This window comes from Rhinatrema bivittatum, chromosome 5, assembly GCF_901001135.1.
Source record: "Rhinatrema bivittatum chromosome 5, aRhiBiv1.1, whole genome shotgun sequence".
Classification (NCBI taxonomy): Eukaryota; Metazoa; Chordata; class Amphibia; order Gymnophiona; family Rhinatrematidae; genus Rhinatrema; species Rhinatrema bivittatum.
Window position 1 is genome coordinate 381,189,362 of NC_042619.1, and position 14,892 is coordinate 381,204,253.

Genomic DNA, 14,892 nt, shown 5'->3' on the forward strand with positions numbered 1-14,892 from the left:
TAGAATAGTGAAATAGTTGTCTTTAGACTACTAACACTGCAATATAGGGGTGTGTGTGTGTGTAATCACAGTCAAGGTCGGGAGGAGTGTGGGCAGTGTTAGGACCCGGCAGCACCGCGGGAGATAACACCACCTTTTCCCATGGAGCTACGGGAGCAATAGTGTGTGGCATGGCCATACCGCAACAGGCGAAACCGCACCACCACAATGAGGCAAGCTGCAAGCTATCAACCCACCCCCTTTTCTGGCCACGGCTCATCATTCCCCTATATTTATAGAGGAATGATGAATCTAGGCCAGTAAAATGCTCGTTAATCTGTTATTCAGTCTAATAGGGTCATTTTATATATTAATTAATTTAATTGCAGTAGTTTAATGTCATCACATCTCAGCCTTAAGACATGGCAGTGGTCTCTTTTTTTTTTTTTTTTTTCTTTCTTGCCCGTGTCATCCCTTTTCATGATATTCACCTGAAATTCTTGAATCATTTTCACGTATTTGAAGAGCACAGTCTACCACATGTTCTAGAGACACTGAAATCTCTGTTTGTGATATTTTCACAGAGGTAATGTTTTAAATGCATTACATTTGATATATTTAAATATCACTAATAGTAATATAATAAATGTATTCATCTATTGTAAACATTTTTAGATATAAAATCTTTCTATCAAATATTCAGTGATAAGAATATGCTAATTATTGCTTGAAGATCATTTGTGTACCAGTTTGCATGGTCCTGACTTATTCTAACAAAAATGTTTTACTTATTTTCCCCTCTTATATTTTTGAAATATGTCATTTGAATGCTGTGCTACACAGGGAAGGATATAAATACAACTTGCAGAACAAAGGAGTGGAGGAGTAGCTTAGTGGTCAGAACCAGAGTTCAAATGCTTCTGATATTCCTTGTGACTGCTATTGTCTGAATGGAAACGTAGATTGAAAAGCCCCTTCTGGGCAATGGAATATAACGATTATACCTTCCTCTGAGCTCGAGTTTAAATCCAAAAGAGGTGATAGCACCTCTGTTGAAATCACTGCTGTGAGCTCTGGAATACTGCATCCAGTACTGAAGGCCAAACCTCCAGAAAGATACCCGCAGAGTACAGGCGGCGAAGGGGCTTTCTAAATAGTGCAGAGCTGTACCACGTGCATTAAGATGTAAGAAGTAGGGACCCTAGAGGGAGGGATAGGGGAAATAATATTCCAAAGACATTCTCAAACATATCTGAAAGGTATAAATAATGCATTAAAAGTAAGGATGTTTCAGTGGAAGGGAAATCTTTAAACAAGAGGACATAATATGGGCCTAGGAGGAGTCAGAAGTAACATGAAGCATTTCCTCACAGAAAAGGTGATGGATACAGGAAGCAACCTCCCAGTGGAGATGGTAGAGGTAAAAAAAAAAAAAAAAACAAAAACAAAAAAAACCCAACAGTATTAGAATTTAAGAAAACATGAGAAGGGAAGGTAAAGTTGGAGATCAAGTAGGGCCAGTGGTATTGCAAAAAAAAAGTGAAAATGGCCTTGTAGTGACTAATTGCCATCATAGTCTGTGTGTGTGTGTAATCTGAAGGCGAAAACGTGGGTGAAACAGAGAACAGCAAATCATCGAATGGAAAGGTAAACCACAACACTTATGTCAGATGAATACAGGCTGCAAGGTACGGCTTATATCCTTTGTCTTTTTTGGGTATTTTTTCTCCTTAAATATCTTTTCCACAATCTGGGCAAAGGATATCATCTCTTTCTGTGAGGAAACCACGGCCCACCAAGGAAACAGAACACTTTGTACAGTTAAAACAATCGTTGTGCCACTGCCGTTCTTCAAAGGAGATATACTTAGATCCTCCAAGCCCTGTCAACAAGAGAAGAAAACAAAAACCATCATTAGCCTAAACAAGGGGTATTGTGGTCCCTGCTAGGTGATCCACCTTATTCTCTGCTATAACTCCTGGCTGAAAGATTTTCTTCTACATGCCTAGATGTGCCGATTCTTTAACTGAGGGTTGCAGCCCTCAGTTAAAAGACATGTAATGGACGTACAGTACATTCAATGCAGGATTGCATCAGTAGTTTTCATTTAAAAAAATGATTTCTTGGGATCCCTAACCATATGTTCTCAACAAGAAGTGTAATTTCCATGGGAAAGATGGCATTAGGATTTTGGAATGCTGACCTTGCAAGGAAAATCAACATGCACACATGCTCTCACACTCACACAATAGGACCCCAATTATTATTTGAAAATAACAGGATCACAATGACTACATTCAATTTAAATGAAAGACTAGAAATTATTTGAAATATGTCATACTTACTAATAATGTGATATTACTAGGCCATATCTTTGAGTGTTTCCCTGCTTTGTGCCACTATACTAATGCTGTGAATATGGCAGTTCATCTGTGTAGTACTATTATTATACATTCACAGCATTAATTTCTTGATGTTATGGATGCTTTTCAGAAATTTGCTTTAATTTCTGATTAATATTCCACCTTTAAAATAATTATATTGAGGTACCATAGGAATTTCTCTGTCACAAGAGGGTTTGCAATCTAAAGGATTTATTTACTAAGTCGCATTAGCAATTACCATAAGGTAAACTGTGTTTATCGTAGGTTAAATGCCTTGTGGTAGCCATAAAGCACAGAATTTTAAAAACCATGTATGATTTAGCCCAAATATCACCTAAATGGATAATGAACTGCTGTGTATGCAAATATTTTGCAAATGCATGCAAAACAGCTCATTACTAGGCAATTTTATGCAAATAAAATAATGTGCCTTGCCCGAAAAATCACAAGCAATGTTATTTTCCCTGAGAGCACCGGGATGCTAATGCACAACACATCCTGATGCTTCCAGGCAGTTTCTTAAAGGCCCTTAGCATCCCAATTGACCCCCTCCCCCCCAAAACATATGAGATCCATGCCCATTCACCTCTAAAGTCAGCTGTAATGTAAAAAAAAAAAAAATTGTTGCATTCGCAAACACCCATTCCTCTTCCCAACCCAGTCCTTTTGCAATAAAAGACACTTCCCCCCCCCCCCCTCTCGGGTGCCTAGCCCTAACCCCTGGCCTTAGGACACCCCCCCCCCCCAAGTTTGGGGATCCTGCATCATCTGAATCGAAATGGCACCAGCTGGCCCCCATACATGTTATTCCCTGTCACGTCAAAGGGGTACAACCTCTGTAGCAGCCAACCAGCACCATTTTTATTCAGCTGGCGCAGGGCCACGAGCCTAGGGGGCTATCTGAATCCCACTAAGCCACCAGCTTTTTAAAGGTATGCCTGATGGTGGGTTGGGGGCCGAAGGCCAGAGATGGGGGCTTGATGACTGGGGGGGGGGGGATTTTATTGCAAGAGGATGGGGTTGGGAATGGGAGACAGGTATTCACCGTATGAGTTTCAACTTAAATTAAAAACAAATATTTACATTAGGGCCGCCCCTTGAGGCAGCAGGAGGGGGGGGGTGGTGGATGGTGTAAGACTCAAAGACCCCAGAGGGTTTCAACACTTTAAGCAAGGAGGTTTTCAGGACTCTATGGCTCTTTAACATTTGGGTCCCGCTAACCCGCAACATTTTTCCCAGTGTTATTTCACCACTGAGGAGAATACTTCACCGTTTCCTAGGCTGCGACTTAGTAACTAACCCCCTAAGGGGGTCATTTATCAAAATGCGGTAAGGCGTTTTCGCATGCGTTAAGGGCTTATCGCATGCGAAAAAGCCCCGTTTTCGCATGTGATAGGCCTTTAAGACATGCGAAAACGTGTTTACCGCATGCGATCGCACCATATCGTATGGTGCGATGCAAATGCAGAAACAGGGAGGAGTAGGGGCGGAGAGAGGATGCAAATGCAAAACCTGGGCGGAGAGTGGGCTGGGTTAGCCTGCCTGCGAAGAGGTATCGCAGAGCCATAACGCCAATTTTAACAACACCTCTTTCAGATGCGTTAGGCTCTGCGATAGCAGCCGGGACCATGCGGTGAGTACCTTCGCCATTTGCGATGCGGTCCGTTAGCATACACCACGCCCCTTTTGCTATCGCATGCGGTACCTACCGCATTTTGATAAATCCACCCCTAAGTTTGTACCTGAGGCAGTGGAGGGTAAAGTGACCTGTCCAAGGTTCTCAGCCTGCTGTTCTAACCACTACGCGAGTCCCCCATTCCAGAAGAGCGCGGAATCACCGAATAATGAGAAGAACTCTGTCACTCTTGGTGCACTGGTTAACCTTTAATCTTTGAAGGGGAAATATGCCCTCTAATTTGTAAACAATAGGCAGCACTATTCAGTGCAGTTTGTCTGGCTAAATTCGAACAAACACTGACCGGCCCCGAGATAGCGGGATAAAATATTATTGACTGAAAAGTTACCTGGTTAGTTCATGGTGGGGCAGGGACATTCCAGAGTGAAACCAGTTATCTGTAACACCTAGAGCCACTAAATCGCTATCTTTTTTTTTTTTCCCTCTGCTGAAAAAGCATCACGGCTCTATGGTACTTTGTTGGGTCTCATGGCCAAACACCGTGGCCCTTTAGGTGCGAAGACAGCCCTGACCTCAAGTGACCGCCATCGCCTTAAAAGGGCCGGCCATTTAAAAATAGCCTAGCAAAAACTAAGAGTTGAGCGGGGGTCAGAGCTGACCACCAGCTCAACCTGGGGCCACCATGAGAGGAGGCCTCGACTGTTAAAACCTTGAAACTTACCCCCGCATGGTTTCCTCCCCAGAGAGGACAAACAGCCTTTTCAGTTTCAAAACATAACATTTATTAAGTAGCTTAGAGATCTATAAGAGCTGGCGGGATTTGTTTATTTCATGCATGCATGCAAAAGTTAAAATAGAGGAAACTGTAAGGAAATCAAGATTGTGTTTCCTTAAGGAAGTAAAGGGAGCCCAGCTTACAGAATGTACTGTTTTTCTGAGCAATGCCAGTTTACTCATCGTTTTAAATTTGCCTTAGTCTTTTATACACTGTTAAACATGGCTCACATATGCTTCCCCCTCTCTCATCCCCTACATGGTTCACATATGCCTCTCCTCTCTCATCCCCTACGTTTGCTGGTACTTTTCCTTCCTGCGCCTCTCAGACATCATATATTATGCTTACTCAGTAGTTCTTTTGTTCTTGTCTTGGCACCTTTTTTATCAGGAATTCACTCTGCACTCAAGAGTTGAGCGGGGGTCAGAGCTGACCCACCAGCTCAACCTGGGGCCACCTTGAGAGGCGGCCTCGACACCCCAAAGTTAAAAAATAAAATAAAAAAATGATACATCACGTGTGGTGATAGACCCCCCCCCAGTCCTGTTCTCACAAAATATAGTCCCCCCATTCCCTATTCCACATGCATACATCATGACACTGGACCTCCCCCACCCCAATAGTGATCTAAAATCATCGGGGTATAGTGCTCCCCCCTTCCCCCTACCTCTCCCCAAGGCAGTGTGTCAGGTTTTTATTGATTTTAAACAGCACTGAATTTAGTTCAAAGTATTAAATTAAAAGTTGTGCTTTCTGGAAGAGGCATTTATGCAAATTATTTGCATATTACATGGACATTTTTGTGTAAAATGCACATTTTCGTGTATTTGGAGAATCCTTAAAACTGTTTGATCCTTTGTAATCCCAGCAATTACATATTACCATACTTTATTACAGTAAAATATTATTTAGGCCACAGGTTACTGGTTCTGCTAGATCACTTGGCTTAGTAAACCCATTTTCCACATGCACAGCCATAAAACTGTATGTGTTGGTCAAGAATGTGGTGTCCCTGGTTGAGGATCTTCATGAGCAAGTGATCCTAAGTACCAGTTTCCATTATGGTTTGATTTTGCATTTACTGTTGACTTCGGAGTTCTGGAGAGATACTTTGGTCTAAGATATATTGAATTTTGTTGACAGGAACAAAACGTTACTTTCAGCTCTCTGTAATTCTAATGTGTGCAGCAATAATGTAGTTACCGCTGATGGGGTTGGTGCATCCAGCACATTTTTTGGCATATAGGTTGCAGAAGCAGTTTAGACAGTAAGCAAATTCATCTCGAGAGGTGAAGCGTTGTCCAGACAACTGCTTCTTGCATCCAGTGCAGACAAAGCACTCCTTGTGCCACGGTTGTTCTCTGTAAGTCACTCCACCAGTAGTGATGGCCTAAAACATTAAACAGTGAAAAAAGGTTTTAAAAAAGTAAGAAAAAGAAACTCATTAAGTAAGGAACAGAGGATTTCAACCTGGCTTGCTGTTCTGTGCTCTAAGCACCACCCACTACAATACACTGATTATCTAAAGATAAGTTTTCCTTAAAAAGACCTTTTTTCTGGTTAAAAAATGTGAATTTTCTCACAGTCTATTTTAATTGTGCTGTTATGGTGTCTTCTTTCACTCTCTTCCTCAGTACAGATATGCCTGTGGGTTGTCTCACTATTTAGAAATAATAACTTGATCAAGATGCAGTAAGATAATTATATGGATATACAGTGATGGTCATTTCCCCCTGGATATCATGTAGAGAGAGAGTTGTTAGTTAATCAGAAGAAATATTGACTCAACTGACCTCTGGTCTTTTTTTCAACCTGGTCAACTATAAGGGGAGATTGATTCATCCCTGGTTGGAACTTAGAAACTTTTCTGTCAAATTCAGCTGCTATTTGAGCCAATTAAAATGAGTCATTTATTTATTGAGTTTTATATACCGTCATTCGGTTTCGCCATCACAACGGTTTACAAAAAAATACGAAGGTTTACAAAATTAATATGCTATATTTGCAAAAAGCGGTGCCAAGAGGTCCCACGTATAATCAGTAAACCCAAACATCCCTCCTCCCTTTGTAGGTTAGGCCTGCCACATAATACATTATTGACATCATTATAATATGCACAAAGCTCATTCTCTTTTTTTTTTTTTTTTTTTTTTTTTTTTTACAGAGGAAGGACTGGCAGCAAAGCTCTCAGATGTTGAGAGTGGTTCAGTAGCTTCCAATGAAAGAAGTCAGGAAAAAGGACATAGAATTTACATTTTTGCTACCAAACTTTTATCAGTAACATTTTTATTTTTTGTAAGAATATACGATGTGGTGAGATTTTTTTTTTTTTTTTGTAAGTCTAACCTGTGGGCGAGTATGAATGAAGAGTGTGAGTGTAAGAGAGTGCTGCCATCGGCTATGTAGAAAGTAGTTCTCTCATTAAAAAAAAAAAGTGCTTTTTTCTTTTCCCTCCAGGAGAGAGCGCATTCAGTGATTTTAGCCAAGCTGAAAGATTTGTTCCCTTTCACTTCCAGCCAGGAGAAAAAACGGCATTACGTCTGTCAGCTAAATTTGCTGATTTGGTCAGATGAGGGCTCAGGGAGATAAATAGGATCTTTGATTGTAAAGAAGTGAAGGGACGTTTCCTGCTCATTATACATTTTTCATTTCTGTTCGCTGGGTTCTAGAGACCAGGTACTATGTACCACGCTCTTTCACCCATTGGAAGGCTATAAGATAAATAAACGATGATGATGATGATGAAGGGAAAGCCAGTGATCAAGTGAGGGCAATGGTATTGTAAAAGGAAGACAGTAGACAGACTAGATGGGCCTTATGAACCCTATCTGTCATTACATTCTGTATTTGTACAGTGCTGTGTATATTGTGTAGTGCTATAGAAGTAGTAGTATATTCTCTATTTCTGTGTGTCTGGATGAAAAAGCCCTTGTAGACTTCCATGGGTGAAGCAGAAGACATAATCAGGAGTGTATGGTGGCTCTGCCTCCTGCACTCTCTAAATATCTTTCTTGAGCCTTGCTGAAGGTTTATTTACTTCCTCAAATCGTCAGGTGATATTCCAAAGTCCAAAACGACCATGGGTAAATTGGTCCCTATGTAACTATGCAAAGAGACTTCAGATACTTCAGTCTCTCTCATCTGACGTGTTTCGCACATCATGGTAGCATCCCAGTACTTCAGATCTACAAAGCTTCACGAGTGCAGATCCTCATTCACCCAGAAGAGACGTGCAGTTCTACATTAGGTAAATCAGTCAGCGCTATGCACAGTGGGAACTAAAAAGAAATCTAAAAGTGGAAGAAATTTATACTCGATTAGATGCGCAAACTGAGCTAATCTGAATGTTTTTCAAAGAAAAAGATATATTTGGTTTTGTGCATTCGTACTACAATGTGAACAAAGCACTCAGTGACTGTAATATGAAACCAATTTATCTGTAAGGTAAATTAAGATGGAATGGTACCTTCTTGCACTGGACACACTGCATAGCAAATTGCTTTTCATAGCAGGGCACACAGAAGTTCTGATTGTCCTTGGGGATGAAACTCTTTGTTCCAATGGGCTGTTGGCAGCGAAAACAAATGAAGCAGGTCTCATGCCAGCTACTGCCCTTGTACTCCATCTTACGGGTTCCTGTTGTAAGATCAAAGAATATCATTTATTTTCTATCCATTTTTATGCGCACAAAAAATGTGACGATCTGAGGAACGCACCGTGACAGCTTAAAATCACTACTTTCTAGCCAGTCTCAGTTTTAGTTGCCAGCGATGTGAACACATGCTGGCCACTGACCATTTAATTTGTCTCTGAGACGAATTTTCCTGGTAGTGACTCTGTGTTGGATGTACTAAATCGTTTTCCTCAATTTGTGCCTATGGGAAAAATGTTTAATGTAGAGACCCCTTAAGTTTACCAAATTTTGTATGCTTTATTTCATGACCTATAGGACCATCACTCATGATCAGCAGAGTTGTAAGCCAATAATTCAAGACCTGACTCGCTGAAAGGTGAATTTTAAAAGCCTGGTGCATGCATCAATTGTGGGATGTGCGCCGACCGAATTTTAAAAGCCACCCGGATACGTGCACATCTCCCGCTGCGTGCACATCTGAAAGTTTTCAAAAAGAGGCGGGGTGTAGGCATGGTCTGGATGGGGCGTGGCCAAGAGATGTGCACGTAAATTCTTGTGTGCCTGGGCGTACACCCAGGTCTATTATGGAGGAGGTGTAAGTAAAGTAAAATAAATAAATAAATAAAAAGCCATAACTAAGGTGTTTTAAGGATCTGCGGTAACTGGGGGGGAGTGACTGTTATTAAACTAGGGAGTTTAGAGGACCTAGCTGTTGATTGGGTGAACTGATGGCCGAACTGGTAATAGCGAGGAGGCGTGCCTCCTTTTAAAATCTCTCAACTTGCGCAGTAGAAGCGAGATTTGTGTGCCCATATGCAAGCTGGATAGGCTATTTTAAAACGTGCACATATATGCACGAAAGTTATAAAATGGCCATGTATCTGAGCGTGCGCCAAAGAGTGCAAGCACGCTGGTTTGAAAGTTATAGTCCAAGCTTTTTTTCCATTCTGCATCTATAGGAAAAAAGCTTAAATGAATCAGGCCCTTAACCATTCATAATGAATAAAATAAAATGTGTGACTGCTTGGAGAGATGGGGGAACAAGGCATCTTCCCCCCCCCCCCCCCCCCCCCCCAAACTACATACAGCATTGTACAAGGCAAATCTAGAAAAGTGAAAATATGGATCACAAAAGTATAATAAGTGAGCACCTTAATGCAAATAATCTACATAAAAAGCTAGATCTAAGAGTGTCATAACAATGAGAAGTGGTAGCAAGAATGTTTATCTGGGTGTTTACAACACTAAAACATACATAATCTTATAAGATCATAATAAGACATATAAATATCAAATTTCACCCATACTAAACAAACACCATAGATACCCTTTTTCCAGTATTTCAGTATTACCATGAAAAATCACAGCTTAATATAGTAATCCATGAATGTGTCTTAATCCTCTTAAATATTGTTAGTCAACCATCAAATGCTTGAATAAACAACCAAGCTTCAACTCATTTCTTGAATTTTAGGTTATTAACGTCTATGTGGATGTCACATGGCTACATGTTCCAAAGATATGGTGTCTGATAGCTAAAAGCAGTTTGATGAGCACATTCAATCTAATCTCTCCACTGATGGAGGGACCCTCAAAAGTTAATTTTGAGAATATCATTGTATTCTCTGATTCTGAGAAGGAATTAACAAACTTGATCCATCTGCATAGCTCAAAAGACTTGGGCGAATGATCTTAAATCTAGGTCTTGGAAAAAGTGGTGCAATAGTAGGCCACAACAGATAAGGAAAGGGTAAGTAGAGATTGGGTTCTGCAGGTTGTGAAGTGTACGAAGATGGGATTTAATGGAAACTAATGAGTTGTCTCTTAAGGCAAGCATTTGGTGGGACTTGGAAGCAATGAGAAGGAGATGATGTCATGAACATCAAGAAAAAAAGGTTTGGAGAGAAGAAAAAGACAAGGAGCCTGTGTAGAGCTGCTATAAGAAATGAGGGCCAAGATATAGAGAAGGGGCAGCACAGCCAAGCAGGACATTGAAAAGGAAGTAGAAAAGTTTAACTTTAATGTAGAAGAATTCAAGGAAGACGCTTACAGAGATTCATTGGGGAGAAAAATTATCATCGCTGCTAAATGAAGAAAGGGGAAGATGGGAAATGAACAGGCTAGATGATAGGAAATAGGGTTGAGCAGGAACTTTCAATGAAGGCACTTAAAAATCAGAAAAATTTCAGGCAGGTATTTTGATGAAGGCTGAAGTTTACTGCACAGAATCTAGATTGGAGTGGATCAAGGTGAGCATGAAAGGAGAGGAAACTAACAGTGCAGAATATTCAAACTACTGAAGGAATCTGAAGCCGACTAGAAGGAAAAATAAGTGGATAGGAAGTGAGAAGGTAAGAGGTCAAAGGGGTAAGGCTTGACTGGGATGATTAGGTTCCCTTTCTTCTTTACCTTCAGACAAGGAGAGAGTGAAGAGGTAGGTAAAGAGAAGACAGTAGTGTGGAAGAGACTGCTGAGCTGGTAAAGAGAGCATTAGAGGGGAATAAGAAGACCAAGTTCTATGACAAAGTTGAAGATAGCTGGGAGGATAATAGAGAGGATGAAGACTTCTTACCAAGCCATGTCATAATAAAGTTTGAGAATTATGTGTATGACTATTAACAAAACAAATTATGTGTGGTGTTCAGCAAGAAAAAGAATATACTGTAGCAGGCAAATGGCAAATTTATAGTAAAGAAAGGTAACACCACAAAAGTCTTGTTGATCGGGAGGCAAAGTGCCTCCATGTTGCCACATGATACTGCATCATGTTCTACCAGGTAGCACTTTCACTATGTAAAAAAACAAATTTTTAACATTAGTTCATGTTTATAATAGAGAATTTGATTTACACGGCATCTTCCCTCAAAATAGGATCTTAATGTGCTTAAGAACTGAATGCCTCAGGAACATATGTATACCTCAGTAGTGGATGAGCAGGGACCTTCATTTTCAGTTTTTATTTTATTTTTCCTGGTCATTTATCAGTATTTATTTCAACAATAACGAGAGAGTTTAAGGGAAAAATTATTTATTTTTACAGGTAGATATCTTTTTTTTTTGTTCTTGTAATAAATGGTGATAAATTCCTAGGAGAAATAAAATAGAAACTGCAAACGAAGGTCAGTATAGATGACCTTGCAGTACAGATCTGGCCCAGGCCACATGAAGGTTCTCAGGAGCTGGATGCTAGAAGTTTTTCAAGTAAAAACAATGGAAGAAACCTTAGGGGTAGATTTTATAATGTGCAGGCGGTTCCCGGCACGCACACATGGACGTGCCAAACTTATAATCTGTGTGCGTATGTGCGGGTGGCATGCGCAAGGGGTGGTGAATTTATGCAAACTCCGCACGGCGACGCGTTCGGGCCTTCCCCAGTTCCCTCCCGGTCCACCTTGAGGGACCTTCCCTAACCCCCTGCCTAACCTTCCTTCCCCTCTCCTCCCCCCCCCCCCCCCCCACCCCTAAAGCTACCTACCTACCCTGAATTTTTTTTATTTCATTACTTCTGCTCCTGAGGAGCAGCGAGTAATTTACGTGCGCCAGCCAGTAGCTAATGGCCGCTGTCCCGGCCGCCTCCTCCCCACCCAGACTCCGCCCCTTTGACAAGCGTACCGGGGTTTATGCACGTAGCCGGGCCCCTTTGAAAATTTGCCGGCGCATGCAAGGCCCGGCCACGCGCGTAAAACCCTGGGATTTACGTGCGCAGGCCTTTTAGAATCCAACCGTTATAATTTTAATTGGGGGGTTTTTTCCCCATACCTTGCCCCTGGCGATACACTTTAGAAGTAGAGTTCCTAATATTTAACAGGTAATTTCATAATGTGTGCATTCGGGTACAGTCTGCATATACCTTTAACATGCAGACTTTATCCCAAATTTTCAAAGTGGATTCATGCATGTAAGTTCATTATGAAAATTTGCGGATAATGGGCCCAGTACGCGCATGGATCAACTCTTCGCAGGGCATAAGTTGTACATGCATACTTTTTTTTTTTTTAATTTAAAAATTATGGGGTCAATTTTCAAAGAAGCACGCGTGCGTCCATGTGCGTGCGGTTCCCGGAACACACACACGGACGTGCCGATTTTATTGCGTGCGTGCGCTGGCACGCGCACGTTATAAAATCGGATGGCCACGCATACATGTGCACCAGATTTGAAATCTACGCTCGCATGTGTGGGCGGTGTTTGCTGTGGGGGGGGGGGCACGAATTTTCTGTCAATACGTTCAGCGACGCAATTGGGCCTCCCCCAGTCAGCTCCAATTAAGGAGCAGAGTGGAAGGGAACTTCCCTACCCCCCTGCCTAATCTTTCTTCCCTTTCCCCTCTCCACCCAGACCCCTAAATCTAGCCTAAATTAACACTTTTTTGTTGTTTTTTTTTGTTTTTGTAACTTACCTGCTTACGTGCGCTTCCCCCGGGACAGCGTACAATGGTGGCCGGGCCCATTTTAAAAAGCGTGTGGAGCGTTCGAGGCCCAGCCACGCGTGTGTAAACACTGCTTTATTACGCGCGTGGGCCTTTGAAAATCCACCCCTAAGTGCAAAAGTTACAACTCCTCCACAACTCCGCCCCTCTCTGTGGTTCATGTAAAAGTGCGCACTTAACCAGGTTATGTGTACAGCGCTCTGGGCTGTTTTCTAGCAGCCACTTATGTGCAGAAAACATGGTTTTTATGTGCGTAAGTGGCTTTCAAACTTCAGCCCTTGACAGCCAATGAGTTCACCGGTCAAAAATTAACTTTCATCTTCATGGATCTTCATGTATAGTATTATAAGCAGACATGTATAGCAGCTTCATGTATAGTATTATAAGCAGACAGTATAAGCAAGAGTATCTCCACTCCAAAGAATTAGCTGTACTAACAAAATCAAATTTTTAATACTGGCTTGAGTAAACTTTGATTTCTAGAATTCCTTCCTTCCTTCTAGATGAAGCAGTTTAGACATTACTGGTTGTAACACAGCTGTAATGTCTTACAATTTGTTTTTCTTCTCTTTTTTTTTTTTTTTTACTGTGTTTGCTTGACACAGCTGTTGCAAAGTAGTGTGTGAGCGTCACGATGGAGTCTAACCTGGCATGATCGTCTTCTTGCATTCGCTGCATTTGGATGAATACTCATTGGAGTAGCAATCGGTACAGAGTAAGTGATCCTCTTTGGCTGCAAAAGGCTTGTCCACCAGTGAATGCTGGCACTGGAAGCAGTGGAAACAGGACTCATGCCAGTGGCGATCTTTATAAGACAGATCCTGTTGAAATTCAAAACCACACTGATAAGCAGGAGAGAATGTCTCTGATGGATAGGATAGCGTGCAAAAGCTGGACACTGGAATAATTTTGCATGCCAGAAAGCAGGATTTATGATCAAACAAGAATTCTAAAAATACAGTTTCCTGACTACAAAGTAAAGCAGGTAAAATGGGTGTATTAGACCTCTTGATTGCATGTTGCATTCTAGAGTATTAATTAACATTTTCATAATTGCTGCCTTGTTATTAAATAGACTGGGTTTTTTTTAATTCACTGTAAAACTTTATGGGAATGGGATGCTCAGCCAGTCCAGCAATCTGTTTGGCTGAATATCCTCTGCTGTGCTGTATGACCCGTACAGAGTAATACTCTGGAAAAATAAAATGAAATAGATTTACTGTTGTCTTCGCCAAAAATGCGCAAGGAAATAGAAAAAGCAAATGTGGCTTACCTGTAACAGGTGTTCTCACAGGACAGCAGGATGTTAGTCCTCACATATGAGTGACATCACAGGATGGAGCCCAATCACGGAACACTTCTGTCAAAGTTTCCAGAACTTTGACTGGCCCCTACTGGGCATGCCCAGCATGGCACTAACCCTGCAGCCAGCAGGGGTCTCCCTTCAGTCTTGTTAAAAAGCTACAGGTAGTGCCGAAAAGAAAATAAAAAAACATTACAAACCCAACACCGCGGGGCGGCGGGCGGGTTTCATGAGGACTAACATCCTGCTGTCCTGTGAGAACACCTGTTACAGGTAAGCAACATTTGCTTTCTCACAGGACAAGCAGGATGGTTGTCCTCACATATAGGTGAGTACCGAGCTGAGGATGTCCGAGTATGCACCAAATGTACCCAGGCATGCAAGGCATTAGGCCTGGGATGAAATTTGGCCGAGGGCATCCTGAACCCCACCGGGCAGGTGGAAGGGTGTTGGTACATCACGTTGTAAATAGGTTGCGCAAGACAGACTGGCCAAATGATGGAATCTTGTCTTCCGGCTTTATCGAAGCAATTATGGGCTGCAAAGGTGTGGAGAGAACTCCAGGTGGCAGCCCTGCAAATGTCAGGAAGCGGCACCGATCGTAGGTGTGCTACTGAAGTCGCCATGGCCCTCACAGAGTGCGCTTTAACACGGTCTTGAAGTGGAATGCCTGCTTGCTGATAGCAAAAGGATATGCAGTCTGCTAACCAGGAGGAGAGAGTCTGCTTACCCACAGACTGCCCCAATTTGAT

At 41.8% G+C, this 14,892-nt stretch overlaps 1 protein-coding gene across 11 annotated transcripts in view; it reads right to left on the bottom strand.

Annotated features, from left to right (window-relative positions):
• Positions 1 to 392: 392 nt before the first annotated feature.
• The window catches only part of FHL2 (four and a half LIM domains 2), a 111,987-nt gene continuing 97,487 nt past the window's right edge, over positions 393 to 14,892 (bottom strand). For 10 of the 11 annotated variants that reach the window (XM_029604859.1, XM_029604851.1, XM_029604855.1 and 7 more), the window contains 4 exons: positions 13,484 to 13,658; positions 8,241 to 8,410; positions 5,978 to 6,164; positions 393 to 1,861 (listed from right to left, as the gene is read on the bottom strand). In XM_029604859.1, the coding sequence (XP_029460719.1) occupies positions 1,710 to 1,861; positions 5,978 to 6,164; positions 8,241 to 8,410; positions 13,484 to 13,658 (684 nt within the window). In that variant the 3' untranslated portion in view covers positions 393 to 1,709. The remainder of the gene's footprint in view (positions 1,862 to 5,977; positions 6,165 to 8,240; positions 8,411 to 13,483; positions 13,659 to 14,892) is intronic. The other variant, XM_029604862.1, reaches the window with a different exon arrangement.